This window comes from Numida meleagris, chromosome 1, assembly GCF_002078875.1.
Source record: "Numida meleagris isolate 19003 breed g44 Domestic line chromosome 1, NumMel1.0, whole genome shotgun sequence".
Classification (NCBI taxonomy): Eukaryota; Metazoa; Chordata; class Aves; order Galliformes; family Numididae; genus Numida; species Numida meleagris.
Window position 1 is genome coordinate 50,661,932 of NC_034409.1, and position 19,222 is coordinate 50,681,153.

At 44.2% G+C, this 19,222-nt stretch overlaps 1 protein-coding gene across 3 annotated transcripts in view; it reads left to right on the forward strand.

Moving 5' to 3' along the window:
• The window catches only part of MKL1 (megakaryoblastic leukemia (translocation) 1), a 99,626-nt gene continuing 81,127 nt past the window's right edge, over positions 724-19,222 (forward strand). The window contains exons 1-4 of one of the 3 annotated variants that reach the window (XM_021384526.1): positions 787-837; positions 9,648-9,711; positions 16,808-16,904; positions 17,764-17,891. In XM_021384526.1, the coding sequence (XP_021240201.1) occupies positions 17,871-17,891 (21 nt within the window). In that variant the 5' untranslated portion in view covers positions 787-837; positions 9,648-9,711; positions 16,808-16,904; positions 17,764-17,870. Of the gene's footprint in view, positions 838-2,120; positions 2,258-9,647; positions 9,712-16,807; positions 16,905-17,763; positions 17,892-19,222 lie in introns of all 3 variants that reach the window. The other 2 variants (XM_021384518.1, XM_021384535.1) reach the window with 2 other exon arrangements.

The window sequence follows — 19,222 nt, forward strand, 5'->3', positions numbered from 1 at the left end:
TGTGCACCATAGGCCTAGAGGTTCTCCCTCACGCTCCTGTGCCACTGGGCTCCGTGTTGTCAGTTTTGTATGTTAGATGTGGCACGAGCATTTTTTCCTAACTACTTCATGCACATTGCTTTGCAGTTGTATCATGTCCTCCAGCTCTTTGGCTACAGGACACAGACAGGCCGCTGCCTCCTCCCTCAGACACCATTAATTATTTTACGAATTCCTCACGGCCCCTTCTCTTCGTTTCAGAAGGTGATCCCAATGTTTTCAGCCACTAGAGGTCACAGGCCGGACACACAATGGCCATCCCCTCAGCACCTCTGGTGTGGTGGCCCCGGGACATGACTCTCATCCTCGGAAGCTCATAAAGCGTTAACCAGAAAACAAACAAACAAACAAGCAAAAACCCCAAAAACGGAAAACCGACACTCTAATCCCAGGTCAAAACTCAACGCTGTCTCTTTAAGGGCGAGCACCCACCCCTCACCACCTCCGCCTCCTCGGGGACGCCCCGCCCCATGACATCATCCCGTCTCCCGATTGGCTGTCCGCCCCGTCAGGCAGGCGTCGCCAGCCCCGCCCCGCCCCCTCGCCCTGCCTCGGGCCCGTTAGCTTCCCCAGGTGCTCGCAGATCATTGGCTGGCGGCGGTGGCGCTCACCGGCGCCTCTGCGCTCCGATTGGCTAAGCCGGCGGGGCAGGGAGGCGTGGGGCGGGCGCTTCCGCGGTTGCGAGGCGCCGGGCGGCGGTGGCGAGGCCGGGCTGCCCGCTTGGGGGAAGCGCCTTGTCGGCGGGCGGCGGCTCCGCCAGGGGCGGGAGGGCTCGGGGCGAGATGGAGCCGTGAGCGGGTGAGTACGGAACTGCGGTTCGGCCGGCAGCTGCCGGGCGACTCGGTAGCAAAGAAAGGGAGCGGGGGTGGGGCGGAGGGCTCGCGGGGCCTCACTTCAGTGCGGCCGTCGGCGGGGGAGGGCGCGGCGCGTGCCCCCTCAGCGCCCCTCGCCCCGTGGGCGCCCCCAGCCCCGGGCGCTGCTGCCTCGCGCCGGCCCCTCCCCGCCCGCTCCCCTCGGAGGGGCTCGGCCCCTTTTTTCTCCCCGATTTTCCAGGGTTGGGAGCGGTGACAGCGGCACGGTGGGGTCGTGCCCCTCCCGCTGCTCCGTGCCTGCGTTCCGCAGGGCTCCTTTTCCCCGGTGATGTTCGTCCGCCTCATTGCTGCGCGCTCAGGGCGCGCTGAGGTGGGGACATCCCTATCCCGCAATGAAATCGTGTGTGAGAGGGGCGTGTCGCTTCAGGCACACGGATGAAAGCTCGGGCCGTCCGCTTCCTAAGTAGAAATAACCCTCGTGAGGCCTCCGTGAGCTGCGTCCGTTTCTTTATTCTGCATCATGCAAACTTGATGCTAATGTGGTCCCGCGTCGTTCTGCCACTCGAGATGAGCGGGCTGAGTAAGGACTTTCAGGTTTGATGTTCGGGTTTGATGTTGCTGTACCACTTCCTTTTTGTGTCCTACGTGTCTGGACAGCATCAGGGCCTCTGCAATGGAACCGCACGTCAACCTGCCCTCGGCAGTAAATACGTCCTGCAGGCATTCACAGTCTTTTCCTTTAAACCTGTGGACCTTGAGAAAATTCAGTGTGCAGTTCTGTCTTTATTTTAAATCTGTGTTCGACGTGCAATTTGAGTTAGACATGCCGTAGGTAGGTTAATGTTTTTTCCAGCTTTGGATTGATTTTACTTTCATGCTGGTTTTACTTTCTTCTGCACAGACAAGTCATGAATTTGCTATCCCTGGAGGTGCTGGAGGCCAGGTTGGATGGGGCCCTGGGCAGCCTTAGCTGGTGGGTGGCAGCCCTGCCCGTGGCATGGGGTGAGACTGGGTGGGCTTTGAGGTCCCTTCCAACCCAAACCATTCTGTGATAAATACAGAAACTTTCAGTGTTGACTTCAAAGCATACCCCAGAACTGCCAGATGTGTAATGTTTTTGGGTCTTAATGAGTATGTAGGCTGCTCTGAAAGGAATGGCTCCATAACAGATCCAAAAAGCACAATAGCACTGTTTGATAGAGCAAATTGTCAGCTACAAAATGCTATTTTTCAGTGTAGTTACTGCCATTAGCTATGCGTTTTTGCCAGCGATGAACAAGAGCCCCCGTGCTGCACACCAGTGGAGGTGACCTGCTGTTGCTATTGCTGCTGTTGAAACGGATGACCCACCGCCTTGCTGTGCTCACATCCACTGTTTGGTCTCCATCAGCATTCAGCAAGCATCAGTGAGTGTCAGCGCGTGCCATGTTTTCCACATGGGGGAATTAGTAACACACCTTCACTTCATACACGCTTTCATATCAGATGCCATTTTGTCAGACTGCCCCTCTGCTGCCCTCTGTCACACAGCAACAAAATGTAATGGGTTATTGGTGGGAAGGTTCAGCCTCTACCGCCATACCGCCAGTGTCTGCCTCTGAGGTCTTGGGCCAAGATCATAAGCCAGGAGGCATTACTTTTGGAGCAGCCCTTATATTTCCTAGAACAAATGGATCAGTTCTGAATAGCAAATGAGGGGGCACCCATTTGTTCCTGTTTGCTGCCGTGATTAAATGAGTGATTTGATAGTCATGATTAAATAGAATCTAATAATAGATTTAAAAATAAGTGTGTGATCTGAAGCTGACTGCGAGCTCCTTTTCTGTGCTTTAGATTCGAGCTTTCTGCTCAAAGGAGAAGGAGGCTCGGGGCTGAAAGGGAATGCCATAAGCTTTTTAAACGTGGGCAGGTTTTCCCTTCTTAATCTCCAGACGTTAACTCACCGAGTCCCTCCTCACTTATAATGCAGATACCAAATGTGAATTCAGGAGAAGAGTGAAATACTGCCAGTTGTGGCTTCTTGGCAGCGTATTGTTGTGTACCAAATGTGAGTAGTACTGCGTTGCCTGATTCCAGCAGTGGCAGAAGCAGCTGCTGCGTCTATTTAGCTCAAACTAAAACATCTTCACTCTTAACGTCGTGTAGGGAAAAAGCCCCACAGAAGTCCTTTGGTAACGAGTGGACCATTAAATAAAATACAAAGAGACGGGGTACAGGAGACGTTTTGACGTGGGGCGAAGGGAATGTGGCAGTCATCCAAAAGCAGTTTTTCATAGATTGTTAAATTTTCTTTCCCTTGAATATGGAAATAATAAGAAACTCTTGGGTTTGGGGAGAAGTGCTCGCTTGTGACTGTGTTTTATAGCTCCAACTTAGGCTGATATGGTAAAGCAGCAGCGCTGTCACAGACCCTTTCACCTTTGATTCTCCAGGTGAGATATACATCCAGGCAATCAAAATACCCCTTAATTTAATAGTAATGGAAAAGCCCTGCTGGATTCCCTGTATTGTTGAGCCACGATTGGATCGCTGTGTGGTTTCGGTGGTTTCTAGCTATAGGGGAGGATCAGAGCAGAAGGGCTTGGATGTTAGAGTTAAAGCAGATAAATTCTTAGCCTGTGTTCATACGTTATCAGAAGATTAATTGCTACACACATTTGGAATGTGTGAGCTGTCTCCATATACGCTTTCTCCCACAGAAGCACAATTTGTAGTAATTCCCAGAGTTTTGCCTCTTTACTCTTACTATGCCCAGCTGTCCTTCCTCTATTCTGGGTGACGGAACACGACTGTGTCAGTGTCTGTTTACTGCTGGTAACTCAGTCGCATGATTAAGATCCCTTTTGAAGAGTACAGCTAATTTCCTCTGTGTAAAAAGAGGCAACAATTAGTACATCTTATTACGGTTATGCAATGCTCTTCCTTTAAAGAGTTATCAGCCGTGTCCCGAGGGTCAGTGTCTTTTCCTGTTGAAGAGGAAGCAGAAAAAGCAACTGTTCAGCAGCCTGAAACCGTCAAACACCTACTCTGGGGAAAGGCAAATCTAATTATTTCCTGCTGGACACATTGCTGAGCTGAGGCTGAAAACAGAGGATGTGGTTACACAGACGTTTCTCTTAGTGATGGGGCTGGCTTAAGCTACTCGTATTCCCATCTGCTTTTTTATTATTATTATTATTTTCCACCGTGTGCTGTCTCCTCGGCGGTGATGTGTGGCTGGGGGCTGCCTGCTGCTCCACATCACAGAGCCCGTTTTCAACCTCTGTAGGTTCTGTTGCCCCAAAATCAGTGGTGGGGGAAGGGAGGAGGAACGCACAGCTGGAGCCGAGGGGGGGGCTGCAGGGGTGGTGAGAAAGTGCTGCAGCTAAAAGGAGTGCTATTGGAACCATAGCCTACAACTGTCCCTAGGAGCCTTCTTTTATGCACATGTGGCAAATAGATGGAATGGATGGGCTAGTGGCAGTTCACCGCCTCTCTTCTTTTGTCAGATACTCTGGTGGTGCTTGGGGAGATAGCGTGTGGTTGGTGCGTGCATTTCACCTTCCCTCCTTTCAGTGCTTTACGGAGTGCAAACTGCAAAGCGGCTTCTTCGAGGGAAGTGAATGGCAACAGGGTGAGGGCAGCTTTACTTCACCAGGCTTAGATATGTCACTGAGGCCAGGCGATGTGCTGAGACTTTTAAATGTGGGCCGGGCCCTCCTCGTGGAGGGCAAACGAGGCGTGCAGCTAACACAGCAACCCGCCGTCTGCATGGTGCAGTGTTTGCAGGCATCAGGAAACAGTGCCAGGAGCAGCAGCTCGTTTTCCTTTCATCTTTTTCTGATCTGAGATGCTTATTTTCCACACAGACAGGTCTGAGAGTTTGTCAATGAGCAAGGTACTGCAGTTGTTGAATTTAGATTGTTTTATATGTCAGAAATTTAAGGAATGAGTTAAGTTTCTGCAGTGTTCCTTTCTCTCTTCCTCTCCCGTTTTCCTGTCTGGTCCGATATCATTATTGTGTGAAGGCGCACAACCGTATCAATAACATCTCTGTAAGAATGTAAAAATTAATACATCATCGTGAGTCTTTGTAAATCTTGAAAGCTAAAGGCCGAGCTTTTAACTGGGGGTTTTCTTTTGCTCCCTGACCTTGTGCCGTTTATCTGCTTTTGCTCTCCTGCCGCAAACCAGCAAGTCAGCTACTTCTGCTTATCCTTCCTAATGAAGCTATGCTCCCTTCTTCAGCTTGCTCTGCCCCGCTGATCCAGACGAGCAGGGCTTTTGTGGAGCACAGCAGAAGCAGTGTGGCACTGCTGCTGCGTGCACTGGCAGCTTGTTTGTAAACAGCTGATTGCCGGGGACTGCCTCCGTGGAAGTTCCTAATCCACTGAAATAAAAGCATTCTCCTGGACGTGGTCAGGAGCTGCTGCTGCTGCTGTCTCTGCTTGCCATGGGTGCGTAGTGAAGTGCAGACATCTATTTTCCCATTCTCCAGTGAGACGAGTAAATGTGCTGACTATACATTGTCTTCAGAGCCCTTCGTGTTAGGGGAATGAGAAGCTGAAACAGCGTGTCTTGTTTTGTGAAGTGAATTTTGTTTTGTGACAGGAGTCTGCATCACTGATTGGTTCAACCTCAAGTTAATGCTTCCTGTAATAAGTGGCAATTACAACTAGTTGTAGGCATGTTAGGGAGCAGCTCTGTGAATGCTGCTGTTCTTCGAGTTCTGCCCTTTCCAGGGCTTGGTAGAGGCACTGAAGATGTCTTCACTGCCCGGTGGATCAATACGGCCGACACCCTGCTTTGCCTTGCTCAAATGAGATCATCCTTTACATGCAGCCATACCCATGTTATGATGAACTCATTCTTTCTGCAGCTGTTTATAAGTGGGAATGTACAGGTCTGAGCAAAGTTCAGACAGGATTCACTTTCAGTCAATTACAGAGAAACTTTCTCTCCTATGAAAGGAAACTTACAGAAGCATGGATGGGCTCTTCTTGGACGATTTCTTACTTTCTTCCATTGTTTTTTGCTCCCTCCCCTGATTTTATAACTGTATAAGAAGTTTGCCAGGAGTATGTGATTGCAGCCTCTAGCTTTATTTCCATCGCAGTGTGTACAGTGGGCATAGTTTATGATGTTTTCAGTCCTGGGTGAGAGGGCCAAGTTAATGCTAACCCAAATATAACTGTCTCTCTAAATTCTCTCCCACGTGTCCAGGCAGACCTGCTTTACAGGAGCAGATCACCTTGAGTATGAATCTTTCGAAAGCCTCTGTCTGAGGGGTAGCACGACTGCTGAAGATGGGCTCTGAACTCTGCACTGCTGTGTTCACGTCAGGCTTGTGAATCATGTCACTGAGTTTCTGCTCTTCTCAAACCCCAAGACACCAGTGAAGGCCATAAGCCATTGTAATTGCTGCAATAGCAGCCATTTGGCTTGAACATGTAAACACTGACATATAAACATTTCCACTGGATGGAGAAGTTTATCAGCAAGATGAGACTTCTGCATTTCTCAGAGATGACACTATTTTTTCTTCAGAAAATCTAGGACGGTAGAATTTTCCTGCCTTGACCTTGTAGTCAGAGGAAAGAGGAGGGCTGGAGGAGTGTTTTGATTGTTCTGTAAGCAAAGGACAACAAAAGCAGAGTAGCTGTGGAATTTTGCCAAAAAATACTTCGGTTATCAGATTGATCTTTACTCACTGGTTGTAAAGTAGAAGGAACAGTAAAGAGCTCATTTTCATTACAGTTGTGGGACTGTTTTGGCCAATTTTTGTAGAGTTTAACTTGATAATTTGAGGCAGAGAGTGTCTCTATTGTTCCGTCTTCAAGTTGGATTAAAATTCTGGGGGATGGGGTGACTGAATAAGGCTAACAATAAAGCAGGTCTACCTGCAGCATCTCTTATTTGAATGGCACACGCATAAAGAGAAGAGGTTGGTGACTGTCCATGCCCATGGCAAGGGAGTTTATCTCCTATGTGGGGTTCAGATGGCAGCAGGGAATTGCATGTTGCAATGCTTTAACCACCTGCTAAGATTGAGCAGGAACCTCCTTGGCAAATAGGACTGGAAGTTTTAAGGTTGGCCTTTTATTGTCCTGGAGTATGTGAGATAAAACTAGTTCCTAGCTGAGAAAGAAGGATGAATGCAGGCTGTCCCAGAGGATGAGCTATGGGAGGGAGATCTTTAGCCTCCTCATGTGTCCAGAGATCCTTGGAAGCGCTGGAAAATAAGGAGAGGTAAATAAATTGTGGCAAGGAAGTTACTGAGTTCGGACTGTGTGCTTGCATGTGTGAATACGCATGTTCTTTTCTTAAGGATAGTGCTAGGTTTTTTACCAAGTGCCAAAAAACCACGGTGTATGTGTACGTATTCCTTAATCCTCATGCATACATTAAGAGGTGTGACTTCAGGGTCTTCTGTACTGTGCCACACTGGATGCCTGTCCTGCCTGATGTCTTGTGCTGCCAGTTGCTAGTAATGAGTTCTTGGAAAGAATGTGGAGCTGGGGCTGTACAGAGGAGCTCTTTGCCTGGCTCTCCCATCTGGCTGGTTAGGGAAAGCCTCGTGTGTCCTTCAGACCCGGAATATCCCACGGTCTAGTTTTCAGGACAAAAAAAAAAATAGCTGAAACTATTGAGAAAGGAGCATTTGGGGCTGTTCATAGGGTCTCACTTCAACAGAAGACTGTCAGATGGCCTGTACCGGGTGGTGGGATGGGCAGACCAGGAGAAGGCTCCATGTTAGAGCCATCTTGACTCAAGTGAGATTCAGGAGAACATGGGTCTGAAGTGCTTGAAATGAGTTGCAGCAGAGTGTTGGTTGTCCAGGTTTATCAGTGCTCCTGCAGTCTTAAATTGGAAGAGATTTTCCTGCGAACCATGATTACTGGAAGTTAGGGACTGGCCTGCAGAAGTCTTAGAATGAAACACATCTCTCCTCTTCTCTGTGTTTTCAAATGGGAAAAGTGTTTTCAGGACTTCTTGGGTCCCTCAAACTAACAAAAACTAAACAAAACAAAACTCTCACCACCCGAACCTAAATCTCAAAACCAAACGATGCCGAAAAATTTGCTCTGGAGTAAAGATCTGATATACAGATAAATTTCATTCACTGATAATTTGTGATTTAAAAAAAAAAAAAAGGTAACTACAATGCTCTGTCACAAGCCTACATTTTGGTGGTGTGTGCTTACCACTGTCAGAAGAAGGCTCTGGCAATGTCCTTGCATATTAGGAAATCTAAGATCCACTCTGTTAAAAAAATGCAGTTTAAATTTATAAGTTTTTATATTCTTTCACCATTATCATATCTTAATTACAGTTGTATCAATTTGACTGCTCTATATTATATATATATTAAAAAAAAAACCTCTTGTTATGGGTTCCCACAGTAAATTAAGTGGTTGTAAGTAACTCTAAATATTACTTGTTGATGAGCGCTGTCAGAGGTGGCAGAATGACTTGTTGATTCCATGGCAGAGCCATGATTAATGTGGTGCTGACATACTGTATTTGAAGAAAAACTGAAACTTTCTTAGTGAAAGGTGTCATAAAGGAAGCTTCTGAAGCTGTAGTGTCTTTCCTTTTTTTTTTATTTTATTTGTATCAGTATTGTAAGTCCCTTCTCCTGCAGATTGTTAATTGGATGAGAATTGGCCAAGTAGATGTGCAATTCATTACCGATATCAGAGGACTCTTGCAAATTTTGATACTCTGATTATCCAAGCATCTAGCTGTGATTGTTCTTCCTTCAGTCCAATCAGTTTAATTGGCTTTATCCCTTCAAATGTTGGTGTCGTATACTGCAGTTCATTCTCTTTCTTTTTTTTTTTTTTTTTGCTTTCTCTCCACTCCAGCTATGTTAATGCTTGTGTCTTAACAAACTTCAGACCTAATGGGTTTATCTGGGGAGGTTGCTGCGTTTCTTTCGTTTCCTCCCATTGATAGGATGTTATAGCATCCCAACTGCACTTCTGTGTTCCTGTAGAGTGAGTGGTGCTGTTGTTTGGGGAGCCCTGAAGTCTGAAAAGCCCAGAGGTGAAAATGGAATGGAAACTCCGTATTAAAACCTTCCTGTGATTTGTTGTTTTTAAAATGCGGCTAAGGAAGTAGGAATGAAAGTACATTACAAATCAACTCCTGACCCTTTATACTGCTGTTTGAAAGAGGTTTTCCAGAGCCTCTGAAGTAATTATTTTCTAGTCAAGTGTGGCTGTGAATGCGTCTTAAAAAATATTGCCAAAGAAAAATGGTTGTGCTACTTCAGTACACTTGAGAATTCTTGAGATGGGATGATTCTCTTCTCCCCTATATCCAGGATTCCCGTTGCAGTCTTGGCAAAGCTACAGAATGTACTTTTTTTCCCTTCCTTTTTTTTTTTTTTAACCTTTCCTTGTTTTTATTTGGTTGGATTACATGGTGTAATAAACTAGTCGTAACAGTCCCAAACTTGAACCATCCAGTGTTTCAGGAAATATTTTGGTACAAGGATAGGAAGATTGAGTGTATCATTTGTTGAGTATTCTGGCTTAATAAATCTCAAGCAATGCATTCTTCAGAACTCACATACCAATAGTACTGAAGTAAAAATTCTGCTGTGGAAGTAGCATGGATATGTGTATATCAGTGTGGCAGTCTCTATTTTCAGTCCAGCTTTCTTGGAATACGCTGGCTTAATTAAAGATAATGGGGAAATACAGAGACCCAGATATGACTTGCTCCTTACTCCTAAGGGGGAGAATTGGGTTGTGTGTGTTTGTTTGTTTTTTGAAGATCCCTAAGTATGTGTCCTGTTTTCTGTTTCAGTGACTGGAGAGAGAACTGCTGGCATGGAAGTGAGCTGGGTTTGTTCGTGGGAACTGTGAGTAAGGTATGTGTTGCATTCCCTTTGCTGTCTTCAGTCTGCACCTTTTGTTCTTATGTGCTGAATTGAATATTACTTGTGGTCACTGATTGTGAGGGTTAGTAGTGTACTGAAGGTGGAGTATCTTGAATTTGTGCTAGCACTGGACAGCCTCAACTATCCAATGAGGACTTTGTAGTGTAGAGTATGAATGTACTCTCGTGGCCCTTTCATTGTTGCCTAACAATTAGTCCAATTTGTTGCAAGTTAGCTTGTACTGCATTGCAAACTTTTTTGCCTGTGTGTGTCTTTTTATAACGATACTTGTATAGCCAGGCTGATTTGATCAAGTGTGCAATGACAGGCAATTGCGCATGTACTGTAAAATTGTGATGTGTGCTAAGCTGTAGCTGAGATTACCACGGTATAGTAGTGCCCAAAGGAGAGAATGATATATTCAGACATTATCTGTGGCCCCAGGCTGAGTCTTACAGTGAAGAACAGAAAATGTTTTAATCTATTCTACCACTAGAAAGCAAGTCTTGTTTCGGATGTCCTTTCTGTGCTGGCTCTTAGTATTGTTGCTTCAGAGACAGAAGATTTTGGTCTTTTTTTTTTCCCGAAGTGGAGGTTGAATTTGTTGTCCTCTGAGTTGACAAAGAACAACAGCAGCAGTAGCAATACCCCACACCAACATCACCCCGACGTGTTCTTTACCCACGTCTATTAAATTTATGCGTCAGGAAGCAGCTCTTGACTACTTAAGACTTCTTTTCAATAAACTACTTAGCTTAGACAAGACAGCAGTATTGATGTGTGCTTCTGTGTGGATTACTGAAGAAAAATCTATTTTTCAGTAGTGGAGAAAGCTGGGGTTGGAAAGTCAGCCCTCACAGGGGAAAAACGGCAATAGAAAGCCCTGGTAACTCAGTCGCAGTCGCTGGACTTCCACTTAAATTAATGTCATGTGAGGTAGCTGCATCAGGAGGTGCCAGTAAATTTGGAGAAATTTGTTTTCCACACCCAGCCTCCATTGATGGGGAGGAGAAGCAAAGTCCTTTCAGTTTGGTCTAATTTTTGTAGACAGCCTATGCTGTCATGACTAAAGAATGCAGCTGGGGTCAGAAAATTTCTTGCAGTCTGTTTCAGGCTTTGGTTTCACACTAGGCCAAATGCAGGCTAACTGAAAGCTGCTGCTTTTCAGTGGGCTCTGCTCCTCTGTTTTTGGTGGTTTTTGTTTTTTTAATTTTTGTATCATATCTAAGGAACTTGTGGCTCCAGGTTTCGGATAGTTAGCTTGATAGAGGACAATTGTTTTTCAGAGTGTAGCTTTCCATCAAGAACCTGTGCACTGAGCTGTTTTGCTCTGTGTCTGTAGTCACTGGATTTGAAGCCTAGCAAGTGAGAATTTAAAAATGAAATGGGAAAATATAATATATACATGGACTTAGGTTCTTGATTGTAATGCATGATCACACTGAAGTAGGTAAATGTTAAAATATTCTCTTACTCACACAAATGAGTTGCCAAAAAGCGTTACCATAAATTCCTTCGGATAATTCAAGTGCTGCAGTTTTGTCTGCTCTTCTGTGCTAATAAGAATACTTGTACCATGAGACCATTTGGGGAGCTGAACTGATTGAAATGAAACTACTTTTCCTTTACGGTTTTTTTTCTTCTACAATGTATTTTCCTTTTGGTTAGGCTAGATTAGTTCCCTGAGCTATCTCAGCCTCCTTACCCAAGTCACTCATCTGTCATGCCCTAGGTACTTGAATTTCTGTCCCAAGGTTCAAATCTTCTGTTTGGAAGCTTATTGTTTCCTGGGAAGTCTTACTTCCAGACTCCTCTTGTCCATTTACTTTCTCTTCCAGGTCCACCGCACATTCAACGTGAGCTCCTTCATTCCTCTTCGTCCCGTGAGTTTTCCTGCCAGTTGAAGCTCATATGTGGCACAGACCTTCAACATTCTCTTTTCTAGTTTGCTGCAGCCTCCTTGCTGCCATTGATTGCTGGCATCTGTTGCCGCATGCCTTTAACTGCTGTCTGGGTCAAATCCTGAGCTTCATCTGCTTGTCCCTATGGGGGGACAGGAGGAATGCCTTGCCTCCTACATGCAGGAAAATTTAAAAAAACGCACCGATGACAATCGCAAGAAAATCAGCGGAAGGTGTTGAAAAACAGGCATAGAACAATCCTGTTCTAAGCGCACCATAGTTCATCGTGCATCTCTCTGGCACCAGTGCTAGCCTGAACAGCTTGCTGCCTTTCACTGCTCCCTCTGTTTTGCTGGCATAGCTTATTTTGTGGCCATGGTGAGCCACTCTGGGGAACAGAGCCTCCTGGAAAGAAGTGGGTTTTTGCTAGCTTATTTTTCATCTGATCTAGTACATGTTGTCTCCATAAGATTTATGCTAGTTTCACAATGAGGAAGGTATGAGAGTGGGAATGTGTAGCAGACTGCTTAAGTTGGCACTGCTTCTGGATGTTTAAGTGTGCTCTTTGACATTACCGTTGAGTTGATCTTTCAGCAAGCTGCTGTTGCAAAGGCTGGTCAAACCTCCAGGCAGCTCCTGCTTCTTCCTTTGCATCAGAGTTGGCTGTTTGTACAGCCACAGGGCGCGTAGATAGATGATTCCTGTAGAAAATGGTTTCTCATCTTTTGCGGAGTTAGTTGTCCGCCGTTTCAGCTGATCGGAATCACTCTGTGGCTGTACCAAAAAGATCAGGCAGAAGAGAAGCAGCAGGAACCAAGAGCTCAGTAGAAGGCTGGATTCCTTTTAGCTATCAAGTTGAGCTACATCATGACCAACACCTAAAATATACCGGCGTAGCCATTGACGCAGGAGATGGGAACATCACGTCTTTTGCTCGCTTTTGTTCTTCGAACCTCAGTGAAAATTGTTTCTTCTTCAGTAGCTATCATCTTTACTCTCGCAAGCTAGGTGATTAATTCAACACACTGTGAGGTATGGTAGAATTACACATCTATGAACTATTTCCCTGGTTTAAGGCTCAGTGTCTCCTGAAAACAGGAGGCTGTCTGCCTCATTCATTCTTTGGGCTTGAATAAGAACTTTGAAAATTGGTGGGGAGTTCATTCTTTTTTGAGCAAGGATTGTTTATTATAAATACCATTGTGATTCTTAAAACTAGTTTTGATATTATCTTCAGCGTAGCCAGAGTTCCACTGAGCTTGAAAGCCACCAAATTCCTTCAAATGTGTATTGAATCATGAAAAGTATTTCTTAAACATCTGGAATGCAAAACTACATTTCTTGGCCAGTAACTTGTGGTTTTAAGAAATGAATGTTTGTTAACGATCTTTCAAAACCCCTTAAAGACTTTCTATCGCTGCTGGCCTGAGTAGAATGAAAGCTAGTACCTTATGAAGAAAATATTTATGACATGGGAAATACGGTTCTTGATGAGAGGTCTTTAAAATCACGTGGGAGGCTGTGTACAAGGCCTTAGCAGCACAGTGGCAGCTAGGATGCTTTTGGCTGCTTTGCATTAGATGTTCTTTGGATGCTTTTCCTCTCAGGCCCCAACATCTCTATACAGATGTTCATGCTTTTTGTCTGATAAGACTCCTTGCTATTTTCTTGCTAGGCTGAACGTGTCTTTTGACTCTTGTAGTGATAGATTTGCTGGAGGCAATAGTGTAGAGACTTCTGGTGGTGATTTGTGGTGATTCATGGTGATTCAGAGTTGGTCTCTGTCACTGTAGGGTTACTGGCACTGCACAGATTCAGTGTTCTTTGGCTCAGATAGAAAGTTGTACCCATCCATTTCTTATCATCTTTGTTCATGTGTTGCAAACTTTGGATTTTTAATAGAGGCATTGTAGGATAATGGCTTGTGATAATGCTAAGATGGACAGTGGACACCTTCAAATCACTGGTTCTAATCCAGAAGAGATGTGATTACTTCTTGCCTGTTGTTGCCCAATCCCCCCAGTTATTGTGAAAGTGAAGGAAGCTGCCTCGCTCACTTTACTCCATGTGAATTGCCTTTGCATACGTGTTAAAATGCCATAGTCTAAGATCACTCTTTAGCACTCTGTAGTTTTGTTCGTTAACTTAACAATATAATCTTGGAGGTCCGTCTGTTTGTGACTTTTCTTTGATATCTAAAGAAAAAGAGAATCACCTGACTGGTTTCACTCTGATCCTTAGAGCGTCTCAAACTAATGAGGTGCTCTGGCTTACATCTGCTGCAAGCATCACTTATCCTTTTTCGCTGTTATTCTTTTTATTTGTGGTTACCTGGGGGCATAGTTGCCTTTAGGCGTGACACATCATTGTCTTCCTTTCTTATCCATTTCAAACGGCAGCCACTTAAAGCCATTTTGCCCCAAGATTGCCTCTCTCCCTGACCAGATGATCTCAGCTGGCAAGATCATTTAGAAGAAGAGTGCTCTTAAATTTAAAGTGAAAACCCTATTTTCTCAAAATAGCCCAGTTGCACACACAAGCTGTTGCTGTTAGCTGCTGGAGGTTGCTTAGCAATTCTTAAATTAGTAGGAAATTGCCATTACCCTGGCAACTCAGCCCCCAAAATGCAAATGAGAGAGCTGTTTATGGAGGTGTCCTTGCCTGATTTGGGAATTGTGCTGTACATTTTCCTCTTTTTTTTTTTTCTTCTGTACCTTCCTGATTTTTATTTATGTGTTTTTTTTAAAATTCCTTGTGTTCAAGAGGTTTTACTCTGGTTTTTGAGGCTTCGTGGTAGGGAAGGTGGTGCTGTTTTTTGGTTCATTTAAATACTCTGTGTCAAGATCTTAATTATACCATGAGCATATGAGTATTGCTAAAGTCAAGAGAAGAAGTCTAATGCATAAAGACTTAGTGCACATGTCTGTGTCCATCATGAGTGTTGGACAGGTGAACTACATAACACTTTAAGGTTACGCTCCTCCCAGAAGTAGCCATCCTGATTTCTTTTTCATTTCCTTGTCCCTCATTCTCTCTCATTCTAGCCCAGTTGTGTGGCTGAGTGGCAAACCAGATCAGGAACTGATGCAGATTAAAACTAGCAATTTGCATGCGTGTGGCCAGGTCAGGTTTAACCTGGATCAGCTCCTTGATCTGGTTCAGCCTGTGCTGGCCAGTGGAAAGTGAGGAATGAGCAGGCCAGACTGTCATAGGCAATATCAATACAGTGTTTAATCAGAGGATGTGGTCTTATGATAAAACTAAATTGATGTAAGCTATCTCTTGCCAAAATGGGCAGTCTTGGATGCATGCCTTTGGTGCTTGCTTGTGCCAATGTTGGTGCTTGTCTCGCCTTATGGTGGGATGATTAATGGAGCTAAAATGGCAGGCACCTAATCCTGTCTCCATCCTGCCACCCCCACCCCCCCCCATCTTTTGACTTGGCTCGGTGAGCTAGCTCACTGCCAGTCAGACAGGTTTCAGTACTGCATGTATCTGTGTTGTTTCCCTTTCACCTCATTGGCCCTGAGCGACCCTTTAGGGATTCTGCGTGAGCAGCTCTGCAAGAAGTTTCCGTAAGTAATTTTGTAATGTGGTAAACACAAAGGAGAGTACTTTTTCACGAGGGAGTAAGCTCATCAGATTTACTGTGTGTTTAGTGTGATAATGACATTGGGATGGCAAGAGGATGCACCTATAAAGAGCAATTTAATTTTTATAAAGATTTTTTTCCAAACGCTCATATTGGCTATGGTTTTTAATCTTCTGCCTTGCTCACAAATGACTCTGCCATGTATGTCTATCTGAAGCTGAAGTCTGTTAGATGCCTCCGGAAGTCAGAAAGGAATAAAAATTATGTATGTATTTCAAAGTAGTGTCTAATGTTTCTTTAGAGTAGTTCCATCTTCCTAGTGCTCTACTCTTGTGTTGTTGAGACAATGGTGGTGTGCTTCATAGCAGTGTAGTTTGAGCACTCCTGGCTCCTGAGAGCTCTCTGTTGTCCCTGTGTTATGGTGATATACTGTGTATGTAGTTGGCAGCGGGGAACAGATTCTTCGGAATAATCCAGGAAGAAACATTATCAAGTTGAATCAATTCCCCGGTTGGAAAAGAGGTAGCGCGAGGACAGAAAGGAGCAAGTGGACAGTGGAGGACTTGAGTGTTGCTTAAGCTGGTGTTACATCGGGGGGATCATAGCCTCATGTTCTAGAACCAGCTGGACTCAATGCAGAAAAATGTATTTATTTGGCTAGCAGCAGATCCAAATCCTTGAGAGTGCTCACCCTGAAACCCTTGTGGAGTAGAAGAAATGCTTGCTCTTACAACTGTCCATCAGCCTTCTGCGTGACTCACTTAAAGATCTTTATGGTATGGTACGTTTCTCTATGGGAAAGTTTCTAATCTGTTCAAAAATGACAGACAAAAAACATCTTAAAATTTTAATTGGGCTCTAAATATTAGCGTATGTAACCAATTGATCATTCTACAGTGACACTTTAAGAGTGGTATGACTGTCTGGGAAGTCTAATAACAACCTTACTGTTGGTTACAGAGAAGGATTCCGTGCCTTTCACAGAATATCTGTGACTTCAAAATAATGAGACATGGATGGCTATAAATCCTCACAGCGTCTTCCTAATCCCTGTATGCCCTCATCAGACTTTTACTTGAGAACACCAAAATCAAACCCACCCAAATACAGCATTTTCTATAGTCTGGTGGGCCACATGCATTTATTGTTATTGTTTTTTAAATGGGGATATGTTGCATATTGTTAAGACTTGGCAATGCTCTGAAAAAAGCTCATTTTTCCCTTAGATAGTGGCTAGATGTTTGGAAATACTAATGATATAGGCAGATTCTGTCCCCAGTGCTGTGCTGGCACAAGCATTGGTGTGGCTGCATGGCAAACTGTACCAGGGACCTGATTTATCAGAGGTTATCCAAAGGTTGGGTTTTTTACTTGATAAACCAATGAGAAACCTGATCCATGCAGATCCTTATGCTGGCCAGAAATGGGAGAGGGTGTGGAGGATGCAGGATTTCTTCGTTCCTTGAATGGATCATTTCAGTTTAGCTTTGAGCTGCAACCCTACTTGCTGGTACAACGGAGGACTTGGTGAAAGGGGAAGAATGAATGTTCAGGCAGGGGGCAGCAAGATTTTCTTAAGCTGTGTTACTTTCAGTGTGGACAGACATTGAATGACGTGCCAACCTGGATTAGGAAGAAGAGGCCTTCCATCTCTGCCATCTTCATGAGTTAGGAAACCTGCAAGTTTTCAGGTACAATTCTTGCCGTGATCCAAGCCTTGTGCTGGAACTCTTTAGGGCAGTTTGCTGGAGAAACTCTGGTTTGTAACCCTGGTATCAATTAACACCGCTTGGTATGGTGTTGCCCAGGGTTGCATAGCAAGCTCTTGTGCCAGCGCTGACCTCTTGCGCTGTTCTTCCTTATGGCTGAACTAGGCTGGGCTGCTTGTGCTGTAGCTTGGTACTGTGCCTTTACATAAAGAAGATATCACTAGATTAGGAAAATGGATTGTTTTACATCACTGTTGTTAAAATAGTGTTTGAAATGTGATTTTCCTAGTTTATACAAATTCCTATTTAGCAGAAAATCCAGTATGCCATGAGTTCCTAAGCACATCTTCTATCTTCCGAGCTGAAGCAGTTCCTATGTATTTGAGCCATTTCAAATTCTTTTTTTCCCTTGTGGGAAGAGGAAGGAACTTTTCTGGGGTGGAAATTAAACCTCTTGCCATTTTAATCCTTACTGGGTGGGTGTTAGATGTCAGTCACTGGTCCGTGGATTCAGACCTGACTGCACTTGTTCTGTTACATTATCCGACCTAGCCACCATTTGGTACTAGACAAAGTTTCTTCAGTGCATCTCCTTTGAGAAAAGAAATTGGCGTTAGCCCCCATAAGACTCCTTCTTTTAGCCCCTTGGCCTCCCGTCACTACAGGGACAGGGCCTGAGGCCAGTTATGTTGGGCACAATTTAGCTCTTTGCAGACTTTAAAATGATTGTTTTAGCTTACCAAACAATCCAAGTCTGTGGCTGAAGGGCGTGCGTTTCCGGGCTTTCTGTATCCATTGCAAAGAGAAGAAGGGCACAAGCCCATTTTTTTTCTCATTGCAGATTACCGTTAAAATTTGCTCTCAAATGGATGTGAGCGTTATTTGCTTTGGACAGGAAACATATCAAGAGGGAGGCAGGCACGTTCTCGCCAAACTGTAACTGAAGAAATGCGAATACTTCATACAGCAGTAAGCTTTGGCTCGGTCTCATTTGTTTTGTTATAACAAGCACCAGCTTCGGTTAGTGGTTTCTGTTATTTTCTTTTTTCCCTCCACCCTGCTTTTTCCCTGCTTCCCCTCAGATCATGACATCGGGTCCTGGGAATGAACGTCTGACAAGAGGAATGAAATAGCGTGTATTCATTACCAGTAATTCTTACTGTTACACCCCATGTATACTGAACAAGCTTTTGAGACAAATGTACTGCCACTTAAAACTCTGTTCTGCGCGTTACAGAGCAAACGTTGCTAACAAATGAAGTACAAAGCTGAAATGGAAGCAGGGGAAATGAGTATTTCCTACTACTTTAAGAGCAATTAACGTGTTGAATGTTGTCACACACATTCATGTTAACCGTGAGCATTAAGTGGGGGAATTCTTAATTAAAAAAAAATGTATTGTTAAAGATATTGCTCCAAGTTTGTACTTTGTGAGCGGTTTCTGGAAGATTGTCCAGATGTTTTTTACTTTGCTTCTTTGCAGCTAGCTCTGCCTCCATCTTGAAGCTGAAGGTTAACCTCTGGAAAAACTTTGCATGATTGTGGTAGTGCTAGGCTTCAGAGCAGCAGTGTACTAAGAAGCAAGAACCTTTCACCTTCATTAATCAAATCCAAATATGATTGCCCTTGTATACTTATGCTCTCTGTTACTGTTTAGACTTTAACACAGTAACCATTCCGTTGGAGACTTCCAGCTGGTTTGTTTCTGTTTAAATGAGTGAACATAAACGAATTTTAACATAGTGGTGGCTTTTAAATACTTCTTTAAAGAACTATGGAAATACAAAAAAACCCTGCGTGTTAGTTTAATCATTTAAACCCCCTTATATATTGCACAATTCAGTTACTGTGGCTGAGGTTTCAGGCAGGAAAACTTTTCTGTATACTTCATGCAGAATATTTTTGTTGCATTCATTTTTCACTGGTAGTGAAAAGAGAGGAGAGAACAGGGTAAGAGAATTATTTTTTGAAATACAAGTGATATTATTTGAAAATCCTCATTTGTTGTATTCAGCTGTCCTTCCAGGTCTATTTTGAAGCGTTATTTTGCCTGGCTGGATTTCATATTGACAGTTGTCCTGTTAAAACACCATTGTTGATACAAAAGGAGAGTCATCAAGAGTTCATTAAGTTTCTAAATAGGCTAACTTCACTGGGAGCTGGAGTATGGTGACCAACGCAGTCCATGTTGCTCTACAGTTCTAGTCTTGCCAAGATTTGGTTCCTAAAGTAACAACAGCTGAGATCTTATTCTCTTAAATTTTTAAGAGAATGATGATAACCTGTAGTTTTCATCCATA